Source organism: Melanerpes formicivorus, unplaced genomic scaffold (assembly GCF_026170545.1).
Source record: "Melanerpes formicivorus ecotype bairdi unplaced genomic scaffold, bMelFor1.0.p_v2 SCAF_48, whole genome shotgun sequence".
In the NCBI taxonomy this organism is placed as follows: domain Eukaryota; kingdom Metazoa; phylum Chordata; class Aves; order Piciformes; family Picidae; genus Melanerpes; species Melanerpes formicivorus.
Window position 1 is genome coordinate 4,878,221 of NW_027142400.1, and position 26,163 is coordinate 4,904,383.

General features: G+C 52.4%; 1 protein-coding gene across 3 annotated transcripts; it reads right to left on the minus strand.

The window, feature by feature from the left end:
• Positions 1-25,368, minus strand: AHNAK2 (AHNAK nucleoprotein 2). 3 transcript variants are annotated; one of them, XM_068160273.1, is made up of 6 exons: positions 25,287-25,312; positions 24,604-24,660; positions 23,882-24,023; positions 22,966-23,147; positions 5,960-22,157; positions 1-5,611 (listed from the first exon to the last, which is right to left on the minus strand). In XM_068160273.1, exons 3-6 carry the CDS (start codon positions 24,015-24,017, stop codon positions 1,017-1,019), a joined length of 21,111 nt encoding a protein of 7,036 aa, XP_068016374.1. In that variant the 5' UTR covers positions 24,018-24,023; positions 24,604-24,660; positions 25,287-25,312; the 3' UTR covers positions 1-1,016. The 3 variants fall into 3 exon arrangements, with proteins under 3 accessions (XP_068016374.1, XP_068016372.1, XP_068016373.1); XM_068160271.1 differs by having other exon boundaries at positions 1-22,157; XM_068160272.1 differs by lacking the exon at positions 24,604-24,660 and having other exon boundaries at positions 1-22,157; positions 25,287-25,368.
• Between the last annotated feature and the right edge of the window lie 795 nt (positions 25,369-26,163).

Below are 26,163 nucleotides of genomic sequence, written 5' to 3' on the forward strand. Positions count from 1 at the left end.
TTATTATTCATATGGTGAGTTTATTGTGAATTAAGAATACAGACAATGTTTTAATGATACATGTAAAGGCTGTCACATATGTACTCTGGTTTTCGTTATGCTCTTGAGAGAGGCATTAATATAAACAAAGCAGCAAATAATTATATACATCTCCTTTCCCAGAAAAAAATTGAAACCATCCCTCCAGTGTGGCAAATCATTCTGTGCATTTAACTATCCAGTAAATATATACATTAAGATTAATTTACCCACATTTAACAATCATTCATCAGCACATTTTATTTTTATATCTTAAAAACATGAATTAGTTACATGGTTTTTGGTCTTAAATTTATTCTCTTGGGTTTTTAAAAATTCTTTTAAGGCTAAATATGGCCCACCACAACAATAAAAAAATGTAAAGAGAGGAAGAGGTAAAGCATTACTAGTATTTAGGTTTTATTTTGCATTTTAAAATGCTCGTGGAATATACATATTACCTTAGCTGAAATGAAGAAAAATATTGTAATTAAAAAAAAACCCAACCAAACAAAACCCAAACAAAACCCAAAACAACCCAACCAAACAAAAATAGGTCAGAAAGGTCCAAAATCTGAAAAAGTTAAGTATAGTTCTCATGGTGCTAGTCTATACTCCATTCTGGAAATAATATATAAACATAATCAGTATGTTTCTGAGAAGCCTATTTGACAAGACTTTTTGCTATCATCAAGGCTTCCAGTGGTTTACTTTCATGGTTCAGATGCCTTTTCAGAATTTGTTGAGCTACAGGCTCCTCTGTAGTTATAGTAATTGTTGCCTCCAGGATAGATTTGAAGAAATTGGTATTTTTATTAGTGCACTGTGTAGCACATCCAGGGACTTGAAAATTTAAATGTGTTACATTCTGCTCAACTGCTTTCATGAATATCAGCTTTGAGTTTTGTTTAATTTTCAGTTACTAGAAAACTAATAGAACATTATTTTCTGTACATCTACATTTTCTATTTTCATTGAGGGATGAGAAAAGACAATGTTCATTTGGCTGGTAATCCAGGAATATTAGATTGACTATCTTTTTCTTCCTCCAACAAGATTAGTTCAGTTCTTGCTGAAGATGTCACGATAGTTCGAGAAACTGGAACGCTAGATGAAGCCCCATCAGTTTCAATGCTTTTGCTCTCTGTTATTTCTTTAGGTGATAAGCTTTCTTGAGCATCAAAAAATACATCAGGTTTATCTGACGGGCTATCTTCATCTGAGATTCTTCCCTCTTTATGATCCACCTGTTCCCTGTCAGCAGTCTTGACTTTTTTGGTAGGAGATGAGAAACCAAGCTTGGGAAACCTAAACCACCCAGTTTTTTCAGCTGGCTTAGAAGAATCATTATCTGGCATGTCAGCAGGTCTCACATCTTCTGGAACTGATTTTTTCACTACTGTTTTTGAATTTATGCTTGTTTCATCACTAGGAGATGAGAAGCCAATATTTGGAAGCCAAAATTTGAATCTTCCAGGAGATCTTTTACTATCAGTCTTTTCTTTTTCATCGATTATGTCTTTTTCTTCATCGTCTAGTGCTTCAGCTACATCCTCACCTTTAGAGAAAGGAGATGCAGTTACTCCCTCTGGCACCTTAGGAAGACTCTCTTCAACTTTACTGGAAAGCTTTACTTCAACATCAAATTCCTTTAACTTTGGCAAACTTACTTCTCCACTAAATTCTTTAGCCTCAGTGTGTGGTTTGTCAGATAGTTTAGGCTCAGCACTGCTAGTCTGTGCTGCTACTCTAAAGTTTTCATCAGCGCATATAGGTTTGCTCACTGTTAAATCTTCTGTTGGAGATGGCTGCTGGACTAGCACTTCTGAGTTGCTATGTGACTCAGGCAACTTTGCCTTGATCAATGAGAATCCCAAAGTAGCAGTTTTGACTTCTGATGAGAGAACCTCTGATTCTTTCAATATTTCAGTAGTGTAAATTTCACACCTCTCAATAGCAACGTGTTCAGGTTCTACTTTCTCACTTATTTCTTGGCCCTCTACATATGACCAGTGAATGTCTTGCCTTGCATTTGTAGTCACCTGTGCTGTTTTGATGTCAGGTTCAGTCAATGTTAGAATTTTGCTTTTTGCTTTCTGAATACCACCCTCCAGAACCTCTGGTGTTTCTTCAGGGATAGCAGAGGTTGCTTGCAGTTTTACTACTTCAATGTCAGCACTAGATCCCTTTGGATCTGTTACCACTTTTGACATTGAAATATCAGCTTCAATTGGGAGGGCTTTGAAAGTGAATTTTGGTATTTTTAGTTTGGGAATATTTATATTTACATCTGGGCCATCTTGTGATTTGTCCAGTGTTTCCACTGTTGTTCTGGCAGATGCTTCCATGTGATCTAGTGATGGACTTTTCAGGATGATGGATCCTTCTGACTTTTGAAACTGCGTTTCTGCTGTGCCTATTTGAGTCTTAGATACTGAAACAGCTTCTAAATTTTGCAAATTTGTATCATCTTCTAAATCCTTCACTTCTGAATGCAACACCCCAAACGTCGGAATCTTAAACTTGTATGTTTTAATTTTACTTTCTGCTTTATCTTCAACTTGCACTCCCACCCTTGCAGACGTGTCTCTTTCAACACTTTTCACTTGAAATTTCTTTTCAGGATCTACTCTAGCCATTTTAACATCCATCTTTACTCCTGAAACTTCTACCTTTACAACTTCCATCTTAGCTTTAACAAAACCACCATCTTCTGATCCTTTCATTGTAGACCATTCACTCGCAGGCCTTTTTAACTGTCTTCCTTCACTGTCTTCTGCTATAATTTTCATCTCACCCTTTACCTTTCCTTTTCTAATTATTGCCTCTTGATTTTGAATATCTAGCTTTCCTTTTGGAAGACTAGAATCTATTTTATCTTCTGTGGCATCCAGAGTAATTTCACCTGATGACAGTTTACATCCTACTCCTGAAGTCTCTGACTTAGTGGAACATTCTATCTTTGGGATTTCTGTATACTGTGATTTGGCTTTATGCTCTTGAAGAGTCAGAGTACACAGAGGAAACCTATTTGTTAAACTGTCGTCTTTGTGAATTTCTGAGGCACTTAGGTATGATTTAGACAATTCTGCTGAAGCCACTGTGAATTCTGAAGTATGCATTTTTTGTCCTTCAGCATCATGCTTAACTACTTCTGCATAAGTTTCAGGCTTTGCAATATTCACTATATCTGTTCTTTCTGTGGATACAGAAATGCCTCCTTTCACCACTGATGAGCTAACATCAGAACTCTTCACAGAATCTGATTTTGGAATCTCTTGTTTTTCAATAGTAATTTCAGCAACTGTACGTGGTAAGGTTTTCTCAGGAATACTTGTTTCAGTTTGAACTTTGGCAGAAGGAATGCCTAGCTGGGCTTTTACTGTACTTCTTTCAATATCAACATCACTTTTTTTTTCCTTTGAGGATGTCCTGCCAAATGCAGGTATTCTGAATTTTGGCATTTTAAACCATCCCTGATGTTCTTCAGTCTGAAATTCTTCAGCTTTTATTTCATGTTCTTCTTTTACTACAATTTCTTTCTCCTCAAGGCTCTCAATAACTCCCTCTGTCACTGGTTTAGACACTGATTGGGAGCTTACATCTACTTCTGAAGCTTCAATGCCAGCTGTCAGAAACTGGGGTGCTTTTATCTTGCAAGTACCTACTCCAGAATCTGACACATCAGATGTGAGTTCTGATGCTGGAACTCCCACAGTAATATTGGCAACTTCATTTGTCATTTTCATCTGGGGAAACTCAGCTTCTGGTTTTGGAGACCTGACTTCTGTCTCTGAGCCTTTCCCTTTTGTTAGGGAGATTCCAAACTTTGGCTTCTGGAATTTGGGCATTTTAATCTTTCCTTCAGGACCTTCCAATTTATTCTTTCTTCCATCCACAACTAATGAGCTTTCTGTTACTATTTCAGGGCTTCTCAATTCACCCACAGCTTCTCCTTTGGGGAACTTCATACCTGGTTTTTGAATGGTATCTTCATTGGTAGAACTTGATTTTAGGACAACAACCTGTTGAAAACTTGCCTCTGAGGGAGGCTGAGCAGCATCAATCTGTGCTGAGCTGACTCCCATTTCATTTTGAGGGGCTTCAGTTTCTATTTTGGAAAACTCCAGACTGGGGATCTTAACATCAGCCAGTTTTATGCTTATTTGTGCCCCTTCCTCTGTCCTTACAGAATGACTTCTTTCTATATCAGGTATCTGTATTGAATCAACACTCTCTTTTTCTGTTTTAGGAGTAGTAGCATCAGCTTCAACTTTTGGTGAATAACTCTGAGATTTGGGAACCTTGATCTTGGAGAGAGAAATTTTAGGCATGGCAAACTGAGTTTTTTTTATTGGACTTTTTTGTTCAACTTTTCCTGCAGATACTTCCAGATCAAGGGATGGCCCAGTACCTTTATCATCAGTTGCAGCTCCTTTCACTTCTATATCTGCTGTGCTTGACATTATGGCAAGTTTATGATCTTCTAAAGTTGCTTCAGAATCTGGTTTAACACTTGATTCCTTCTTTGGTGACCAACTGAAGGATGGAAGTTTGAATTTTGGCATTTTGAAATGTCCTTCTTTCTCTTCTCCATCTCCGTCTTGCTTTGCTTCCCCTTTGATTTTTAGTGAGGCATCTGAATCCTGAATATCACTGTCTGGTTTTAGAATAGAAATGTCAGCTGATGGGATGTGTACATCGGGCTCTGGTGCTTTTTCATCAGCTTTGGTCATTTTGACTTTAAGGCTGTCAGTTTCTGCTCTTGCACCACATTCCACTTCCAAATTTGGTGCATCAACAGCAATGTCAGCTATATCTACCATTGCTTTTAGCTGGGGAAACATGACTTCTGATTTGGATTGTCTGACCTCCTTTTCTGATCCTTTCCCTTTAAAATGTGTAATTCCAAACTTTGGCATTTGGAATTTAGACATTTTTGTTTTCCCTTCAGGACCTTCACTTTTTATTTCTACATCACCCAAAGGAATTCCACTTGATGTTTTTTCAGCACTTGTTAATTCTGCTTCTCTGTATCCAGATAAAGTAGACACAGTGGGTTCTTCAATATGTACTTCAGCTTCAGACAGAGCTATTGCTGCTTTCTTTGGTGACCAACTTAATGAAGGTAATTTGAATTTTGATGTTTTAAATTTGTTTTCCTTCTCCTCAGTGTGCATCTCTCCTGAGACTACTTCCTGTTCGGCCATGCACTCTGGGTAATGGCCTCCCACTTCTAATTTTGGCATCACAACTTCCACTGATGAGACACTAACATCCAACTTTGGTGAAAAAACTTCAGGTGAAGGCTTCTGAATTGTTACATCAAATTCGGCATCAGAGACTTGAGTGGGTTTATAAGTCATATCAGATGTTACCTTTCCCTCAGAAACTTCACGCTCCACTTGGCAAACAACATCACTTTCTGATTGTTTTCCCTTAGACCAAGAAAAGCCAAATTTTGGTTTTCGGAATTTAGGAATTTTAACTGTAACCTCTGAGTCACTCACACATGTTTCGGTAATGGATGTTTTCCCTCCCAGCTTCAGAGTTTCGTGCTCCACAGAATCATGATCCTTTAAAATTCCAGCATCTGTTACAGAAAGATTCGCATCAGAAAGAGACAATATTTTTGATTCAGATTCTTCTACATTCATTTGATATTTAGTGAGAGTAATATCTACCTTAGACAATGGGGAATCCTGTTCAGTTTTAGAGGAACCAGAGGCACCTTTGGAGAAACCCAAGCTAGGAACACTGAATTTTATATTTTTATGGGTGTTATCTCCATTAGTATCAGGGATAACACTGCCTGACAAAACGGAAGGAGTTTCCTCCGTTACAGGATAACAGTGTGTTTCTGACACTGAAAACTCAGGTAAATCTGATTCAGAAGATTCAGCAAGGGAAACCTTAGGTATTCGAAAGTAAGACATATTACCTTTAGTGATATCACAATCTTTTTCATAGGACGAATGTGCTGCAAATTCAAAAGCAGGTGAATGGATCTCGGCCCCGGGCAGGGTCACGTCGACTTCGGCGCTTCCCGAGGCCACCGTCACCTGGGGCTCCTTGAGGCTGACGTCCGCATCGGCGGCGGCAGAGCCCTTGGCCTCTCTGCTGCTGGACCAGCCAAAGGAAGGCATGCCGAACTTGGGCATCTTGAACTTGCCGTCCTTGGTCTTGCCTGGTTCCTTCTCCGGGGTCTTAGCTTCCCCTTCCAGGCTGAGGGTCGCCTCGGGGGCCTGCAGGTCGACGCTGGCCTTCGGAAGGCTGACGTCGACGGACGGGAGGCTGATGTCCACCTTGGGAGCTTTGATGTCAGCTTTGGGCATCTTGAGGGACGGCTTCTCTAGCTTCCAGCCGTCCCCGTCGGTTTTGGCACCGGGGACGTCGGCTTTGAGGCCCAGGGCGGGGCCCTCCCCTGCGGCCGTCACGGTGGCAGAGGGGAGGTCGACCTCTACGGTGGGCAGGCTGCCCTCGCCTTCTGGCCCTTCCGCCTTGGGGAGCGACACTCCGAATTTGGGCTTGTCGAACTTGGGCATCTTAAGCTTCCCTTTCAGGCCTGTGGCTTCCAGCTTGGCCCCGTCGAGTGAGGCTTCTGCAGAGGCGGCTTTGAGGTCTGTCTCGGGCGCCTGGAGTTCCAGGGAGCCTTCGACGGAGGGCAGCTTGACATCGGGGGCCGTGATGCTGATGTCGCCGGCGCCGGCCTTGAGGTCTGCCTCTGGGAGGCTGGCGTCGACTTTGGGCAGGCTGACGTCTGCGTCCAGTTTGGGAGCCTTGACGGCGGGTTTGGAGAAGACCACGCTGGGCACCTTGACTTTCGGCATGTGTAGCTTCATGCCGCCCCCGCCGCCCTCAACTTTGCCGGCAGCCACCTCCAGGCCGCCTTCAACGTCGGGCGCCTGCAGGGCGACTTCCCCTTCCTGGACTTCGGCCTGGGCCTTGGGCGCCGAGCCCTCGGCCTTTGGCAGGCTGACCTGCACGTGGGGAGCTTTGACTTTGGGCAGCTTGACGCTGGGCATCTTGAATCGGCCTTTCTCTCCGTCTGCTCCGGCGGCCGTCTCAACGGTCACCTCCACGCCGGGCGCTTGGATCTCAGCCCCGGGCAGGGTCACGTCGACTTCGGCGCTTCCCGAGGCCACCGTCACCTGGGGCTCCTTGAGGCTGACGTCCGCATCGGCGGCGGCAGAGCCCTTGGCCTCTCTGCTGCTGGACCAGCCAAAGGAAGGCATGCCGAACTTGGGCATCTTGAACTTGCCGTCCTTGGTCTTGCCCGGTTCCTTCTCCAGGGTCTTAGCTTCCCCTTCCAGGCTGAGGGTCGCCTCGGGGGCCTGCAGGTCGACGCTGGCCTTCGGAAGGCTGACGTCGACGGACGGGAGGCTGATGTCCACCTTGGGAGCTTTGATGTCAGCTTTGGGCATCTTGAGGGACGGCTTCTCTAGCTTCCAGCCGTCCCCGTCGGTTTTGGCACCGGGGACGTCGGCTTTGAGGCCCAGGGCGGGGCCCTCCCCTGCGGCCGTCACGGTGGCAGAGGGGAGGTCGACCTCTACGGTGGGCAGGCTGCCCTCGCCTTCTGGCCCTTCCGCCTTGGGGAGCGACACTCCGAATTTGGGCTTGTCGAACTTGGGCATCTTAAGCTTCCCTTTCAGGCCTGTGGCTTCCAGCTTGGCCCCGTCGAGTGAGGCTTCTGCAGAGGCGGCTTTGAGGTCTGTCTCGGGCGCCTGGAGTTCCAGGGAGCCTTCGACGGAGGGCAGCTTGACATCGGGGGCCGTGATGCTGATGTCGCCGGCGCCGGCCTTGAGGTCTGCCTCTGGGAGGCTGGCGTCGACTTTGGGCAGGCTGACGTCTGCGTCCAGTTTGGGAGCCTTGACGGCGGGTTTGGAGAAGACCACGCTGGGCACCTTGACTTTTGGCATGTGTAGCTTCATGCCGCCCCCGCCGCCCTCAACTTTGCCGGCAGCCACCTCCAGGCCGCCTTCAACGTCGGGCGCCTGCAGGGCGACTTCCCCTTCCTGGACTTCGGCCTGGGCCTTGGGTGCCGAGCCCTCGGCCTTTGGCAGGCTGACCTGCACGTGGGGAGCTTTGACTTTGGGCAGCTTGACGCTGGGCATCTTGAATCGGCCTTTCTCTCCGTCTGCTCCGGCGGCCGTCTCAACGGTCACCTCCACGCCGGGCGCTTGGATCTCGGCCCCGGGCAGGGTCACGTCGACTTCGGCGCTTCCCGAGGCCACCGTCACCTGGGGCTCCTTGAGGCTGACGTCCGCATCGGCGGCGGCAGAGCCCTTGGCCTCTCTGCTGCTGGACCAGCCAAAGGAAGGCATGCCGAACTTGGGCATCTTGAACTTGCCGTCCTTGGTCTTGCCCGGTTCCTTCTCCGGGGTCTTAGCTTCCCCTTCCAGGCTGAGGGTCGCCTCGGGGGCCTGCAGGTCGACGCTGGCCTTCGGAAGGCTGACGTCGACGGACGGGAGGCTGATGTCCACCTTGGGAGCTTTGATGTCAGCTTTGGGCATCTTGAGGGACGGCTTCTCTAGCTTCCAGCCGTCCCCGTCGGTTTTGGCACCGGGGACGTCGGCTTTGAGGCCCAGGGCGGGGCCCTCCCCTGCGGCCGTCACGGTGGCAGAGGGGAGGTCGACCTCTACGGTGGGCAGGCTGCCCTCGCCTTCTGGCCCTTCCGCCTTGGGGAGCGACACTCCGAATTTGGGCTTGTCGAACTTGGGCATCTTAAGCTTCCCTTTCAGGCCTGTGGCTTCCAGCTTGGCCCCGTCGAGTGAGGCTTCTGCAGAGGCGGCTTTGAGGTCTGTCTCGGGCGCCTGGAGTTCCAGGGAGCCTTCGACGGAGGGCAGCTTGACATCGGGGGCCGTGATGCTGATGTCGCCGGCGCCGGCCTTGAGGTCTGCCTCTGGGAGGCTGGCGTCGACTTTGGGCAGGCTGACGTCTGCGTCCAGTTTGGGAGCCTTGACGGCGGGTTTGGAGAAGACCACGCTGGGCACCTTGACTTTCGGCATGTGTAGCTTCATGCCGCCCCCGCCGCCCTCAACTTTGCCGGCAGCCACCTCCAGGCCGCCTTCGACGTCGGGCGCCTGCAGGGCGACTTCCCCTTCCTGGACTTCGGCCTGGGCCTTGGGCGCCGAGCCCTCGGCCTTTGGCAGGCTGACCTGCACGTGGGGAGCTTTGACTTTGGGCAGCTTGACGCTGGGCATCTTGAATCGGCCTTTCTCTCCGTCTGCTCCGGCGGCCGTCTCAACGGTCACCTCCACGCCGGGCGCTTGGATCTCGGCCCCGGGCAGGGTCACGTCGACTTCGGCGCTTCCCGAGGCCACCGTCACCTGGGGCTCCTTGAGGCTGACGTCCGCATCGGCAGCGGCAGAGCCCTTGGCCTCTCTGCTGCTGGACCAGCCAAAGGAAGGCATGCCGAACTTGGGCATCTTGAACTTGCCGTCCTTGGTCTTGCCCGGTTCCTTCTCCGGGGTCTTAGCTTCCCCTTCCAGGCTGAGGGTCGCCTCGGGGGCCTGCAGGTCGACGCTGGCCTTCGGAAGGCTGACGTCGACGGACGGGAGGCTGATGTCCACCTTGGGAGCTTTGATGTCAGCTTTGGGCATCTTGAGGGACGGCTTCTCTAGCTTCCAGCCGTCCCCGTCGGTTTTGGCACCGGGGACGTCGGCTTTGAGGCCCAGGGCGGGGCCCTCCCCTGCGGCCGTCACGGTGGCAGAGGGGAGGTCGACCTCTACAGTGGGCAGGCTGCCCTCGCCTTCTGGCCCTTCCGCCTTGGGGAGCGACACTCCGAATTTGGGCTTGTCGAACTTGGGCATCTTAAGCTTCCCTTTCAGGCCTGTGGCTTCCAGCTTGGCCCCGTCGAGTGAGGCTTCTGCAGAGGCGGCTTTGAGGTCTGTCTCGGGCGCCTGGAGTTCCAGGGAGCCTTCGACGGAGGGCAGCTTGACATCGGGGGCCGTGATGCTGATGTCGCCGGCGCCGGCCTTGAGGTCTGCCTCTGGGAGGCTGGCGTCGACTTTGGGCAGGCTGACGTCTGCGTCCAGTTTGGGAGCCTTGACGGCGGGTTTGGAGAAGACCACGCTGGGCACCTTGACTTTCGGCATGTGTAGCTTCATGCCGCCCCCGCCGCCCTCAACTTTGCCGGCAGCCACCTCCAGGCCGCCTTCGACGTCGGGCGCCTGCAGGGCGACTTCCCCTTCCTGGACTTCGGCCTGGGCCTTGGGCGCCGAGCCCTCGGCCTTTGGCAGGCTGACCTGCACGTGGGGAGCTTTGACTTTGGGCAGCTTGACGCTGGGCATCTTGAATCGGCCTTTCTCTCCGTCTGCTCCGGCGGCCGTCTCAATGGTCACCTCCACGTCGGGCGCTTGGATCTCGGCCCCGGGCAGGGTCACGTCGACTTCGGCGCTTCCCGAGGCCACCGTCACCTGGGGCTCCTTGAGGCTGACGTCCGCATCGGCGGCGGCAGAGCCCTTGGCCTCTCTGCTGCTGGACCAGCCAAAGGAAGGCATGCCGAACTTGGGCATCTTGAACTTGCCGTCCTTGGTCTTGCCCGGTTCCTTCTCCGGGGTCTTAGCTTCCCCTTCCAGGCTGAGGGTCGCCTCGGGGGCCTGCAGGTCGACGCTGGCCTTCGGAAGGCTGACGTCGACGGACGGGAGGCTGATGTCCACCTTGGGAGCTTTGATGTCAGCTTTGGGCATCTTGAGGGACGGCTTCTCTAGCTTCCAGCCGTCCCCGTCGGTTTTGGCACCGGGGACGTCGGCTTTGAGGCCCAGGGCGGGGCCCTCCCCTGCGGCCGTCACGGTGGCAGAGGGGAGGTCGACCTCTACGGTGGGCAGGCTGCCCTCGCCTTCTGGCCCTTCCGCCTTGGGGAGCGACACTCCGAATTTGGGCTTGTCGAACTTGGGCATCTTAAGCTTCCCTTTCAGGCCTGTGGCTTCCAGCTTGGCCCCGTCGAGTGAGGCTTCTGCAGAGGCGGCTTTGAGGTCTGTCTCGGGCGCCTGGAGTTCCAGGGAGCCTTCGACGGAGGGCAGCTTGACATCGGGGGCCGTGATGCTGATGTCGCCGGCGCCGGCCTTGAGGTCTGCCTCTGGGAGGCTGGCGTCGACTTTGGGCAGGCTGACGTCTGCGTCCAGTTTGGGAGCCTTGACGGCGGGTTTGGAGAAGACCACGCTGGGCACCTTGACTTTCGGCATGTGTAGCTTCATGCCGCCCCCGCCGCCCTCAACTTTGCCGGCAGCCACCTCCAGGCCGCCTTCGACGTCGGGCGCCTGCAGGGCGACTTCCCCTTCCTGGACTTCGGCCTGGGCCTTGGGCGCCGAGCCCTCGGCCTTTGGCAGGCTGACCTGCACGTGGGGAGCTTTGACTTTGGGCAGCTTGACGCTGGGCATCTTGAATCGGCCTTTCTCTCCGTCTGCTCCGGCGGCCGTCTCAACGGTCACCTCCACACCGGGCGCTTGGATCTCGGCCCCGGGCAGGGTCACGTCGACTTCGGCGCTTCCCGAGGCCACCGTCACCTGGGGCTCCTTGAGGCTGACGTCCGCATCGGCGGCGGCAGAGCCCTTGGCCTCTCTGCTGCTGGACCAGCCAAAGGAAGGCATGCCGAACTTGGGCATCTTGAACTTGCCGTCCTTGGTCTTGCCTGGTTCCTTCTCCGGGGTCTTAGCTTCCCCTTCCAGGCTGAGGGTCGCCTCGGGGGCCTGCAGGTCGACGCTGGCCTTCGGAAGGGTGACGTCGACGGACGGGAGGCTGATGTCCACCTTGGGAGCTTTGATGTCAGCTTTGGGCATCTTGAGGGACGGCTTCTCTAGCTTCCAGCCGTCCCCGTCGGTTTTGGCACCGGGGACGTCGGCTTTGAGGCCCAGGGCGGGGCCCTCCCCTGCGGCCGTCACGGTGGCAGAGGGGAGGTCGACCTCTACGGTGGGCAGGCTGCCCTCGCCTTCTGGCCCTTCCGCCTTGGGGAGCGACACTCCGAATTTGGGCTTGTCGAACTTGGGCATCTTAAGCTTCCCTTTCAGGCCTGTGGCTTCCAGCTTGGCCCCGTCGAGTGAGGCTTCTGCAGAGGCGGCTTTGAGGTCTGTCTCGGGCGCCTGGAGTTCCAGGGAGCCTTCGACGGAGGGCAGCTTGACATCGGGGGCCGTGATGCTGATGCCGCCGGCGCCGGCCTTGAGGTCTGCCTCTGGGAGGCTGGCGTCGACTTTGGGCAGGCTGACGTCTGCGTCCAGTTTGGGAGCCTTGACGGCGGGTTTGGAGAAGACCACGCTGGGCACCTTGACTTTCGGCATGTGTAGCTTCATGCCGCCCCCGCCGCCCTCAACTTTGCCGGCAGCCACCTCCAGGCCGCCTTCGACGTCGGGCGCCTGCAGGGCGACTTCCCCTTCCTGGACTTCGGCCTGGGCCTTGGGCGCCGAGCCCTCGGCCTTTGGCAGGCTGACCTGCACGTGGGGAGCTTTGACTTTGGGCAGCTTGACGCTGGGCATCTTGAATCGGCCTTTCTCTCCGTCTGCTCCGGCGGCCGTCTCAACGGTCACCTCCACGCCAGGCGCTTGGATCTCGGCCCCGGGCAGGGTCACGTCGACTTCGGCGCTTCCCGAGGCCACCGTCACCTGGGGCTCCTTGAGGCTGACGTCCGCATCGGCGGCGGCAGAGCCCTTGGCCTCTCTGCTGCTGGACCAGCCAAAGGAAGGCATGCCGAACTTGGGCATCTTGAACTTGCCGTCTTTGGTCTTGCCCGGTTCCTTCTCCGGGGTCTTAGCTTCCCCTTCCAGGCTGAGGGTCGCCTCGGGGGCCTGCAGGTCGACGCTGGCCTTCGGAAGGCTGACGTCGACGGACGGGAGGCTGATGTCCACCTTGGGAGCTTTGATGTCAGCTTTGGGCATCTTGAGGGACGGCTTCTCTAGCTTCCAGCCGTCCCCGTCGGTTTTGGCACCGGGGACGTCGGCTTTGAGGCCCAGGGCGGGGCCCTCCCCTGCGGCCGTCACGGTGGCAGAGGGGAGGTCGACCTCTACGGTGGGCAGGCTGCCCTCGCCTTCTGGCCCTTCCGCCTTGGGGAGCGACACTCCGAATTTGGGCTTGTCGAACTTGGGCATCTTAAGCTTCCCTTTCAGGCCTGTGGCTTCCAGCTTGGCCCCGTCGAGTGAGGCTTCTGCAGAGGCGGCTTTGAGGTCTGTCTCGGGCGCCTGGAGTTCCAGGGAGCCTTCGACGGAGGGCAGCTTGACATCGGGGGCCGTGATGCTGATGTCGCCGGCGCCGGCCTTGAGGTCTGCCTCTGGGAGGCTGGCGTCGACTTTGGGCAGGCTGACGTCTGCGTCCAGTTTGGGAGCCTTGACGGCGGGTTTGGAGAAGACCACGCTGGGCACCTTGACTTTCGGCATGTGTAGCTTCATGCCGCCCCCGCCGCCCTCAACTTTGCCGGCAGCCACCTCCAGGCCGCCTTCGACGTCGGGCGCCTGCAGGGCGACTTCCCCTTCCTGAACTTCGGCCTGGGCCTTGGGCGCCGAGCCCTCGGCCTTTGGCAGGCTGACCTGCACGTGGGGAGCTTTGACTTTGGGCAGCTTGACGCTGGGCATCTTGAATCGGCCTTTCTCTCCGTCTGCTCCGGCGGCCGTCTCAACGGTCACCTCCACGCCGGGCGCTTGGATCTCGGCCCCGGGCAGGGTCACGTCGACTTCGGCGCTTCCCGAGGCCACCGTCACCTGGGGCTCCTTGAGGCTGACGTCCGCATCGGCAGCGGCAGAGCCCTTGGCCTCTCTGCTGCTGGACCAGCCAAAGGAAGGCATGCCGAACTTGGGCATCTTGAACTTGCCGTCCTTGGTCTTGCCCGGTTCCTTCTCCGGGGTCTTAGCTTCCCCTTCCAGGCTGAGGGTCGCCTCGGGGGCCTGCAGGTCGACGCTGGCCTTCGGAAGGCTGACGTCGACGGACGGGAGGCTGATGTCCACCTTGGGAGCTTTGATGTCAGCTTTGGGCATCTTGAGGGACGGCTTCTCTAGCTTCCAGCCGTCCCCGTCGGTTTTGGCACCGGGGACGTCGGCTTTGAGGCCCAGGGCGGGGCCCTCCCCTGCGGCCGTCACGGTGGCAGAGGGGAGGTCGACCTCTACGGTGGGCAGGCTGCCCTCGCCTTCTGGCCCTTCCGCCTTGGGGAGCGACACTCCGAATTTGGGCTTGTCGAACTTGGGCATCTTAAGCTTCCCTTTCAGGCCTGTGGCTTCCAGCTTGGCCCCGTCGAGTGAGGCTTCTGCAGAGGCGGCTTTGAGGTCTGTCTCGGGCGCCTGGAGTTCCAGGGAGCCTTCGACGGAGGGCAGCTTGACATCGGGGGCCGTGATGCTGATGTCGCCGGCGCCGGCCTTGAGGTCTGCCTCTGGGAGGCTGGCGTCGACTTTGGGCAGGCTGACGTCTGCGTCCAGTTTGGGAGCCTTGACGGCGGGTTTGGAGAAGACCACGCTGGGCACCTTGACTTTCGGCATGTGTAGCTTCATGCCGCCCCCGCCGCCCTCAACTTTGCCGGCAGCCACCTCCAGGCCGCCTTCGACGTCGGGCGCCTGCAGGGCGACTTCCCCTTCCTGGACTTCGGCCTGGGCCTTGGGCGCCGAGCCCTCGGCCTTTGGCAGGCTGACCTGCACGTGGGGAGCTTTGACTTTGGGCAGCTTGACGCTGGGCATCTTGAATCGGCCTTTCTCTCCGTCTGCTCCGGCGGCCGTCTCAACGGTCACCTCCACGTCGGGCGCTTGGATCTCGGCCCCGGGCAGGGTCACGTCGACTTCGGCGCTTCCCGAGGCCACCGTCACCTGGGGCTCCTTGAGGCTGACGTCCGCATCGGCGGCGGCAGAGCCCTTGGCCTCTCTGCTGCTGGACCAGCCAAAGGAAGGCATGCCGAACTTGGGCATCTTGAACTTGCCGTCCTTGGTCTTGCCCGGTTCCTTCTCCGGGGTCTTAGCTTCCCCTTCCAGGCTGAGGGTCGCCTCGGGGGCCTGCAGGTCGACGCTGGCCTTCGGAAGGGTGACGTCGACGGACGGGAGGCTGATGTCCACCTTGGGAGCTTTGATGTCAGCTTTGGGCATCTTGAGGGACGGCTTCTCTAGCTTCCAGCCGTCCCCGTCGGTTTTGGCACCGGGGACGTCGGCTTTGAGGCCCAGGGCGGGGCCCTCCCCTGCGGCCGTCACGGTGGCAGAGGGGAGGTCGACCTCTACGGTGGGCAGGCTGCCCTCGCCTTCTGGCCCTTCCGCCTTGGGGAGCGACACTCCGAATTTGGGCTTGTCGAACTTGGGCATCTTAAGCTTCCCTTTCAGGCCTGTGGCTTCCAGCTTGGCCCCGTCGAGTGAGGCTTCTGCAGAGGCGGCTTTGAGGTCTGTCTCGGGCGCCTGGAGTTCCAGGGAGCCTTCGACGGAGGGCAGCTTGACATCGGGGGCCGTGATGCTGATGTCGCCGGCGCCGGCCTTGAGGTCTGCCTCTGGGAGGCTGGCGTCGACTTTGGGCAGGCTGACGTCTGCGTCCAGTTTGGGAGCCTTGACGGCGGGTTTGGAGAAGACCACGCTGGGCACCTTGACTTTCGGCATGTGTAGCTTCATGCCGCCCCCGCCGCCCTCAACTTTGCCGGCAGCCACCTCCAGGCCGCCTTCGACGTCGGGCGCCTGCAGGGCGACTTCCCCTTCCTGGACTTCGGCCTGGGCCTTGGGCGCCGAGCCCTCGGCCTTTGGCAGGCTGACCTGCACGTGGGGAGCTTTGACTTTGGGCAGCTTGACGCTGGGCATCTTGAATCGGCCTTTCTCTCCGTCTGCTCCGGCGGCCGTCTCAACGGTCACCTCCACGTCGGGCGCTTGGATCTCGGCCCCAGGCAGGGTCACGTCGACTTCGGCGCTTCCCGAGGCCACCGTCACCTGGGGCTCCTTGAGGCTGACGTCCGCATCGGCGGCGGCAGAGCCCTTGGCCTCTCTGCTGCTGGACCAGCCAAAGGAAGGCATGCCGAACTTGGGCATCTTGAACTTGCCGTCCTTGGTCTTGCCCGGTTCCTTCTCCGGGGTCTTAGCTTCCCCTTCCAGGCTGAGGGTCGCCTCGGGGGCCTGCAGGTCGACGCTGGCATTCGGAAGGCTGACGTCGACGGACGGGAGGCTGATGTCCACCTTGGGAGCTTTGATGTCAGCTTTGGGCATCTTGAGGGACGGCTTCTCTAGCTTCCAGCCGTCCCCGTCGGTTTTGGCACCGGGGACGTCGGCTTTGAGGCCCAGGGCGGGGCCCTCCCCTGCGGCCGTCACGGTGGCAGAGGGGAGGTCGACTTCTACGGTGGGCAGGCTGCCCTCGCCTTCTGGCCCTTCCGCCTTGGGGAGCGACACTCCGAATTTGGGCTTGTCGAACTTGGGCATCTTAAGCTTCCCTTTCAGGCCTGTGGCTTCCAGCTTGGCCCCGTCGAGTGAGGCTTCTGCAGAGGCGGCTTTGAGGTCTGTCTCGGGCGCCTGGAGTTCCAGGGAGCCTTCGACGGAGGGCAGCTTGACATCGGGGGCCGTGATGCTGATGTCGCCGGCGCCGGCCTTGAGGTCTGCCTCTGGGAGGCTGGCGTCGACTTTGGGCAGGCTGACGTCTGCGTCCAGTTTGGGAGCCTTGACGGCGGGTTTGGAGAAGACCACGCTGGGCACCTTGACTTTCGGCATGTGTAGCTTCATGCCGCCCCCGCCGCCCTCAACTTTGCCGGCAGCCACCTCCAGGCCGCCTTCGACGTCGGGCGCCTGCAGGGCGACTTCCCCTTCCTGGACTTCGACCTGGGCCTTGGGCGCCGAGCCCTCGGCCTTTGGCAGGCTGACCTGCACGTGGGGAGCTTTGACTTTGGGCAGCTTGACGCTGGGCATCTTGAATCGGCCTTTCTCTCCGTCTGCTCCGGCGGCCGTCTCAACGGTCACCTCCACGCCGGGCGCTTGGATCTCGGCCCCGGGCAGGGTCACGTCGACTTCGGCGCTTCCCGAGGCCACCGTCACCTGGGGCTCCTTGAGGCTGACGTCCGCATCGGCAGCGGCAGAGCCCTTGGCCTCTCTGCTGCTGGACCAGCCAAAGGAAGGCATGCCGAACTTGGGCATCTTGAACTTGCCGTCCTTGGTCTTGCCCGGTTCCTTCTCCGGGGTCTTAGCTTCCCCTTCCAGGCTGAGGGTCGCCTCGGGGGCCTGCAGGTCAACGCTGGCCTTCGGAAGGCTGACGTCGACGGACGGGAGGCTGATGTCCACCTTGGGAGCTTTGATGTCAGCTTTGGGCATCTTGAGGGACGGCTTCTCTAGCTTCCAGCCGTCCCCGTCGGTTTTGGCACCGGGGACGTCGGCTTTGAGGCCCAGGGCGGGGCCCTCCCCTGCGGCCGTCACGGTGGCAGAGGGGAGGTCGACCTCTACGGTGGGCAGGCTGCCCTCGCCTTCTGGCCCTTCCGCCTTGGGGAGCGACACTCCGAATTTGGGCTTGTCGAACTTGGGCATCTTAAGCTTCCCTTTCAGGCCTGTGGCTTCCAGCTTGGCCCCGTCGAGTGAGGCTTCTGCAGAGGCGGCTTTGAGGTCTGTCTCGGGCGCCTGGAGTTCCAGGGAGCCTTCGACGGAGGGCAGCTTGACATCGGGGGCCGTGATGCTGATGTCGCCGGCGCCGGCCTTGAGGTCTGCCTCTGGGAGGCTGGCGTCGACTTTGGGCAGGCTGACGTCTGCGTCCAGTTTGGGAGCCTTGACGGCGGGTTTGGAGAAGACCACGCTGGGCACCTTGACTTTCGGCATGTGTAGCTTCATGCCGCCCCCGCCGCCCTCAACTTTGCCGGCAGCCACCTCCAGGCCGCCTTCGACGTCGGGCGCCTGCAGGGCGACTTCCCCTTCCTGGACTTCGGCCTGGGCCTTGGGCGCCGAGCCCTCGGCCTTTGGCAGGCTGACCTGCACGTGGGGAGCTTTGACTTTGGGCAGCTTGACGCTGGGCATCTTGAATCGGCCTTTCTCTCCGTCTGCTCCGGCGGCCGTCTCAACGGTCACCTCCACGTCGGGCGCTTGGATCTCGGCCCCGGGCAGGGTCACGTCGACTTCGGCGCTTCCCGAGGCCACCGTCACCTGGGGCTCCTTGAGGCTGACGTCCGCATCGGCGGCGGCAGAGCCCTTGGCCTCTCTGCTGCTGGACCAGCCAAAGGAAGGCATGCCGAACTTGGGCATCTTGAACTTGCCGTCCTTGGTCTTGCCCGGTTCCTTCTCCGGGGTCTTAGCTTCCCCTTCCAGGCTGAGGGTCGCCTCGGGGGCCTGCAGGTCGACGCTGGCCTTCGGAAGGCTGACGTCGACGGACGGGAGGCTGATGTCCACCTTGGGAGCTTTGATGTCAGCTTTGGGCATCTTGAGGGACGGCTTCTCTAGCTTCCAGCCGTCCCCGTCGGTTTTGGCACCGGGGACGTCGGCTTTGAGGCCCAGGGCGGGGCCCTCCCCTGCGGCCGTCACGGTGGCAGAGGGGAGGTCGACTTCTACGGTGGGCAGGCTGCCCTCGCCTTCTGGCCCTTCCGCCTTGGGGAGCGACACTCCGAATTTGGGCTTGTCGAACTTGGGCATCTTAAGCTTCCCTTTCAGGCCTGTGGCTTCCAGCTTGGCCCCGTCGAGTGAGGCTTCTGCAGAGGCGGCTTTGAGGTCTGTCTCGGGCGCCTGGAGTTCCAGGGAGCCTTCGACAGAGGGCAGCTTGACATCGGGGGCCGTGATGCTGATGTCGCCGGCGCCGGCCTTGAGGTCTGCCTCTGGGAGGCTGGCGTCGACTTTGGGCAGGCTGACGTCTGCGTCCAGTTTGGGAGCCTTGACGGCGGGTTTGGAGAAGACCACGCTGGGCACCTTGACTTTCGGCATGTGTAGCTTCATGCCGCCGCCGCCGCCCTCAACTTTGCCGGCAGCCACCTCCAGGCCGCCTTCGACGTCGGGCGCCTGCAGGGCGACTTCCCCTTCCTGGACTTCGGCCTGGGCCTTGGGCGCCGAGCCCTCGGCCTTTGGCAGGCTGACCTGCACGTGGGGAGCTTTGACTTTGGGCAGCTTGACGCTGGGCATCTTGAATCGGCCTTTCTCTCCGTCTGCTCCGGCGGCCGTCTCAACGGTCACCTCCACGCCGGGCGCTTGGATCTCGGCCCCGGGCAGGGTCACGTCGACTTCGGCGCTTCCCGAGGCCACCGTCACCTGGGGCTCCTTGAGGCTGACGTCCGCATCGGCGGCGGCAGAGCCCTTGGCCTCTCTGCTGCTGGACCAGCCAAAGGAAGGCATGCCGAACTTGGGCATCTTGAACTTGCCGTCCTTGGTCTTGCCTGGTTCCTTCTCCGGGGTCTTAGCTTCCCCTTCCAGGCTGAGGGTCGCCTCGGGGGCCTGCAGGTCGACGCTGGCCTTCGGAAGGCTGACGTCGACGGACGGGAGGCTGATGTCCACCTTGGGAGCTTTGATGTCAGCTTTGGGCATCTTGAGGGACGGCTTCTCTAGCTTCCAGCCGTCCCCGTCGGTTTTGGCACCGGGGACGTCGGCTTTGAGGCCCAGGGCGGGGCCCTCCCCTGCGGCCATCACGGTGGCAGAGGGGAGGTCGACCTCTACGGTGGGCAGGCTGCCCTCGCCTTCTGGCCCTTCCGCCTTGGGGAGCGACACTCCGAATTTGGGCTTGTCGAACTTGGGCATCTTAAGCTTCCCTTTCAGGCCTGTGGCTTCCAGCTTGGCCCCGTCGAGTGAGGCTTCTGCAGAGGCGGCTTTGAGGTCTGTCTCGGGCGCCTGGAGTTCCAGGGAGCCTTCGACGGAGGGCAGCTTGACATCGGGGGCCGTGATGCTGATGTCGCCGGCGCCGGCCTTGAGGTCTGCCTCTGGGAGGCTGGCGTCGACTTTGGGCAGGCTGACGTCTGCGTCCAGTTTGGGAGCCTTGACGGCGGGTTTGGAGAAGACCACGCTGGGCACCTTGACTTTCGGCATGTGTAGCTTCATGCCGCCCCCGCCGCCCTCAACTTTGCCGGCAGCCACCTCCAGGCCGCCTTCGACGTCGGGCGCCTGCAGGGCGACTTCCCCTTCCTGGACTTCGGCCTGGGCCTTGGGCGCCGAGCCCTCGGCCTTTGGCAGGCTGACCTGCACGTGGGGAGCTTTGACTTTGGGCAGCTTGACGCTGGGCATCTTGAATCGGCCTTTCTCTCCGTCTGCTCCGGCGGCCGTCTCAACGGTCACCTCCACGTCGGGCGCTTGGATCTCGGCCCCGGGCAGGGTCACGTCGACTTCGGCGCTTCCCGAGGCCACCGTCACCTGGGGCTCCTTGAGGCTGACGTCCGCATCGGCGGCGGCAGAGCCCTTGGCCTCTCTGCTGCTGGACCAGCCAAAGGAAGGCATGCCGAACTTGGGCATCTTGAACTTGCCGTCCTTGGTCTTGCCCGGTTCCTTCTCCATTATCATTTCTTCATCTTCGAGGATTAGGCTTGTCTCAGTGTCATGCATGGTGATGTCTACCTTGGGAGCTTTGATGTTTTCTTCTGTATTTTTTGATTCTTCTGAATCTCTTGGTGCCATACTGAATTTTCCCATTTTTATTTTAATGTCTGGTTTTGTGATTAATAATCTTTCTTCCATGTCTTGTAAATTACTGTCTGTTGAGATAGGTTTTTCATTTAACTTTTTTTGACTTGGTGTCTGTTCTACTGTGTTTTGTTTTATTTCTTTTTCATTTATTTTTTGTTTGGAGATCCTTAATTCATTTTCAGTTCCTGTAATCTTTTCTTCTTCTACTAGTATACTCTTGTCTGGTTTGGTGTCTTCTTCTGTGAATTGTATTGTTCCTTCCTTGTCACTTTTCTGACCCTCAATTTGCCCTGTCCCATCCTTAGCCCAGGTAAATGCGGGTAATTTAAACTTTGGCAGTCTGAATTTGCTTTCTTTTCCCTCTGTATCTTTTTCCCCTGTCTTCTCTGCAATGAACTTTTCCTCTCTTTTGATTATGCCATCTTCTATCTGTTCCTTTTTTACCGGCTCTAGCATTCCAGCTGTACTTTCTTCAGCTTCTAATTTTGTGTCAGGTTTCTGCATTTTGGGTATTTTGAATGATGGCATTTGTATTTTCCAAGTTGATATTTCTGTTTGTGCATCCGTCATTTGAGGTTTCACATCCAAATTTTTGCCTTTCTCTGAACTTGTATCAGCTGTTTTTTCTGGTGCTGAATGGGGAACGTCACTTTCCAGTTTGGTGTTTTCGACCTCGTGCTCCTTTTTCTTGGACATTGAAATTCCGAATTTTGGTTTTTGAATTGTTATTTTTTGTGTGTCACCTTCTGCTTGTTTCTTTTCTTTTTCTAGTGTGTTAGATGTGGTGTGTAATTCTGCTTTAGCCGTACCTATTTCTAAATCTTTTTGCTCCATAGATTCTTGTGATGTGTGACCCATCACGTGTATGTTAATACCACTTCCTCCTTCTGTCCCTTTCTGTTTCTTTTTTCGGGATTTTGATGAACCTGGCAACATTTGTTTAGTTGGACTGTCTTTCAGTTCAGCTGTTTCTAAACTGGGCTTTGGTATCTGTGGTGTTACAGCTGGCTCTTCAGATAAGGTAAATTTTGATGTTGATTCCTTGTCTGTTTTAATGTGCATTTCAACTTCAGGGCATTTTTTGGCATGAGATATAATGACATTTTTCATATCTTTAAATTCTTTTGTTAAGGTTTCATGTGTCTCTCCTGTTGTAATTTCATAAGCAGGAGATGTGGTGTATTCAACAGTTAGGATTTCAGGATTTTCCAGGCTCATATCTTCTCTGTCTATTTTTTCTTTTTCATGTAACAGTGTAGTTTTTATTTCTTTTTTTTGCTTATCTTGTGGTTCTGGTTTGGATCTGTGCATTTTGAATCCAATATTAGGAAATTTCAGTTTCTTATGGCTTCTCTTCTTTCCTTTGATATGGACCTCTTGTTGAAATTGAGACTCTGTGTCTGTGCTTGTAGGGGAAATATCCTGCATAGCAGATTCATATGCATCAGATGTACTATGAGATCTTCTGTGACCCAGGATCTTTTTATTTTTAATTGACTGGAATTTTGGCCATGATAATCTGTCTTTTTTAGGTCTTTTGCTTCTTCCTACCCTTTGGCTTACAATTAATGTTTCCCTGTCCTCTTCTGAAATGGCTTTTCCTGCAATATGCAGTGTTTCCTCAGGAATTCTCTCACCGTGTTCTCTTTCCTGAAAGAAGAAATAGTAAGCAGAAGATAAAATGTAAATGAAATATGGATGCCACACAAAATAAAATGCATAGCATAAATTATGCAGAAAGCTGTGCTTTTTAGTATTCAGTATCACTAAGGTTGGAAGAGACCTCAGAGATCGAGTCCAACCTGTCACCACAGACCTCATGACTAGAGTAGGGAGGACACTATTGACAGTATCTAGTTGTTATATATACCATTTTCAGGAATTTTTATATTATTCAGGCAGAAATTACATGAATCTAAAGAATTAATATGATGGTAATATGTGGTTTTCTGAAGGTTTACATTCTTCGAAGGCGTTGCAGTAAATAGAGATTTCTATACATCTTTCTCTCTCTGTACACATACATAAATAATACTTATAAAGAGAAAAATAATTTTACATCTGATGTATACCTATGAGCAGATCATTTCTATGGAGATATTGATGATTATACTTTAAGAGATTATTTAATTGATAAGGTTTTCAGAAAAATGTTTACTCGTATTTTACATTTTTTGAAAATGTTGAATATAAACCAAAAATAATGCTGCATCACAAGGTAATTCATTTCTACCCTAACACAAGACTGAATTTTTATCCAAAATCTATGGTCTTTCCCAAGATATTAAAAAAGCTGCAAAGGTCTATGTGATTTCTTTCCTTTCATGGACATTCTGGCTAGTAAATTTAAACACAAGCCCAAGTACTGAGAAGACATAAGAGTGTATTTTGTGGTCTGTTTCCACACTGCACATTTCTACAGCATTATCCAAACATTGTAAACTAATGAAATATCTACCTGGCTTATTCTTTCCTTTTTGTACTGGGCTGTAGATTGAATGTCTTCTGGCTCTTCTTTACCAGCAATTTTTCTTTTGAGGCTGAACTGGACTCTGTATGGCTCGGAATATTGGAGAATCTTGAGTGCATCTTCATATTTGATATTATCAAAAAATATTGTAGCACTTAGAAGCTGATCACCTGCAAATAGAATCAGATATATTTTTAAATTAGTTTGGGTTTTCTTGCAGTTTTAAAAATTCTGTTGAACTAGTGCCCACAACAACCATAATGACAAATTAATCACATCCTGTTTACTTAAGATATGAAATTATGTTCATGTAATAGAATCATAGATCAATTAACACTAAATCTGGAGATCATCTGGTTGAACTGCTCTGCTCAGAAAAGGGGCTCAGCTACAGCCTACAGGTCTATGTGCAGGTGGGTTTTGAACAATTCTAAGGATGGCGACTCCACAACCTCTCTGGAAATGCTGTCCAGTGTATGACCATCATAACAGTGAAAAAATATTTTCTTAATTTTTTTCAGTATTTAGACTTTAGAGCTTTGCTTAAATTGTTATTTATTCTGGCATACTATTTTGGGAAAGAATGTAGTATTATGAGCTGATTTTTTTTTTCTTTTTGGTTGTGTATATACAACTTTCTTAGCACTGTTTCCCTGAAAATTAGATAATTTTTTAAAAATAGTATTAAAAACCAAATCACATCCCATTATTGTTTATGAAACTGCTCTTTGAAGTTATTAATATGTAAAGCTCAAGTTCACACATAATAGTAGTTGGTTTGGGATCTACTATTTCTGTTACCTAAAGAGATGACAGATCTGCTATATGCACACACAGCTACATACCTAATTATTTTAAGTTTTGTTTTAAAAACCAACAAATTAACCAGGAAATCAGGCTGTACCTTCTCTCAGACTAAATATTTTTGAAGCAGGAGACTCTTTAAGTACTTTTTTAATAAATATTCCTTCATTTCCTCCACCCATCACACTAAAACCACTAGCACCGGCTTCCACTTCTGTTTTCAGGGTCACTTCCATTGTCTCCTAGATAGAGAAAAAGATGTGAATTTATAATTTTTATTCATTTCTATCAAGATGTTCTACATTATTCTACAATAATAAATTTATGTCTTTGCAAGTATATTTTCAGTAGCTCAAAAAAATTACCTATAATAGAGAATATACTTTTTTTAGTGTGAGTTTGATTCTGTTCTACATCAGAATTAAGCATGTGCTAGATGAGAGCCATGGGGAAAAGAGATTATAATTTTAAAATATGGAACACATGGAATTTTTTAGGGCTGAAAGTTTGTGTTTTCTGTGATGTTAAGGACCTGAGTCAGAGTCAACCGGCTAGAAAAGTCAGACTTAGGGATAATGCTATATTGTACTCAGAGAAGGCTGAAGAATGCTAAAGAGTTGCAGAAGGACCCCAAACAGAACAAGTAAGTGTTCATGTCTGTGCCACAGCTAGGCAAGTTTGTGAAGCTCCTAGTCAAAACAAGTCTAAAGTGATTTTTTCCCCATTTGTCCTTCTGAACATCCATCTATATCTGTGTGTTGTAATAGACTTTAATTTTATGCAAGCCACATATTTAAAATTATGGAGTGCTTTTAGACTGACCTGTGGATTACTCTGTTTTGATTTGCCTGTAGAATATTTTTTATTTTCTTCTTGAAGCTGAAAAATAATGTGCAATTATTTAGTGTTCAGAAGTCATGCTGTTGTAAATTACAACAAAAGTCCTACATTAGTGAAAAACCTCTGGTTTAGATTAAGAACCGAGGCTGACTTTAATAGCAACAGCGCAAAATTGAGATCTTGAAGTGCAGTATTCAATGCGAATGATTTAACTATATCGTTCCCAGCAGGAAATTGAATGCCAAGATTTCCCTCATTTACCAAAATGTGTATGAAATAAATATCAGAGATCAATTGTTTTAAGACATTGGGAGCATTTCCGAGTATTACTCATGTAGGACATTTATCATGCTTTCATCTTTGTGACCATACATTTCATATTCATTTATTTGACTTCACCATGAGTTTCAAACTGTTGCCTATCTATCTTAAGTGCTAATTAAATCTCTAACTTTGAATAACCAAGTAGTACAGGCAACTTGGAAATACGCGTTAGTGCAATTCAAGACAGTTATAATATTAACTAGAAAAAGGACTGTGATTTCTTGACACTGCCACATGTTCTTTAAGGAATGAAATCAAATAAGTCTCAGCTAGCAGTAGGAGCTAAAGTCTCTTGAATGAACTTGGTAAAGCCATGTCTGCATGAAAACTCAGTGTCTTGCCTTTAAATAGTCGTCTTCTATGGAATATTCATAAACCGGAGAGGATCCTTGTGGCCTTGGACGGACGTCTTCTACTGCTACTTCATTAACCTGTGGAAAAGAAGTGAATAGTGGGAAAGGAACATCCACCATTAAAGTGTGACCCATTTTTTTAGGACAGTTTTTCTACTTAGGCATGGCCTTCTTCATTAGTAATGATGGATGTAGAATAATCGATAACTCTTTCTTTAGGTCAAGAGCAAATACAATTCTCATTTAAGGATGTTACTTGAGAACACAAGAAATAGACTTCTGAAAGATAAATCAGTAGTATCCTGATTTTGGTTTTAATTATGTATTGCATTCATCTATGCCTGAACAGATTGAAAAGACTAACAGATTAATTAGTAATAATTGAAAAGGGCAATAAAAATTCTCTCCCTTGCTTTATCTGCACACTTAACTTTTACGTCCTGCAACTTCAAACTTTATTGCCATCTATAACCAAGTAAACCATAGAAGAGTCTCAGCAGGAATTTCTGCTGACAAGCAGCTGGCATGCTTCCTTGTGGAGTCAAATGATAGGGAACCTAAACCAAGCAAATCTTTAAAGAAGTCACAGCAGCCACATAATGGTTTGCTAAGTCGTGTTGTTAAACTTATGCCAGTGAAACAAGGCAAAGAGAAGATCACTTTACATTGAAGTATCATTCTGTTTTTTTGAGCTGGCAGGAGAAGTCCAAGCAGAAATGCAACGTTTTTAATGGGGAGAAAAATCATCAGCAAGACTTAGCTATAAACAAAATATTTATGATCCCTTTCTAACAAGGTAAATGCCAACTCTTATGTCACAAAATGAAACATTTCTAAGAAAACTCACAGAATCTTCATCCTCTGC

Coding starts and splice junctions, on each gene's coding strand:
- AHNAK2 (XM_068160272.1), bottom strand. CDS start 24,017: ATGGAAGTGACCCTGAAAACAGAAGTGGAAGCCGGTGCTAGTGGTTTT. Junction 23,148..23,881: donor AATATTTAGTCTGAGAGAAG/GTACAGCCTGAT, acceptor TTCTATTTGCAG/GTGATCAGCTTCTAAGTGCT. Junction 22,158..22,965: donor AAAAGGAAAGAATAAGCCAG/GTAGATATTTCA, acceptor TTCTTCTTTCAG/GAAAGAGAACACGGTGAGAG.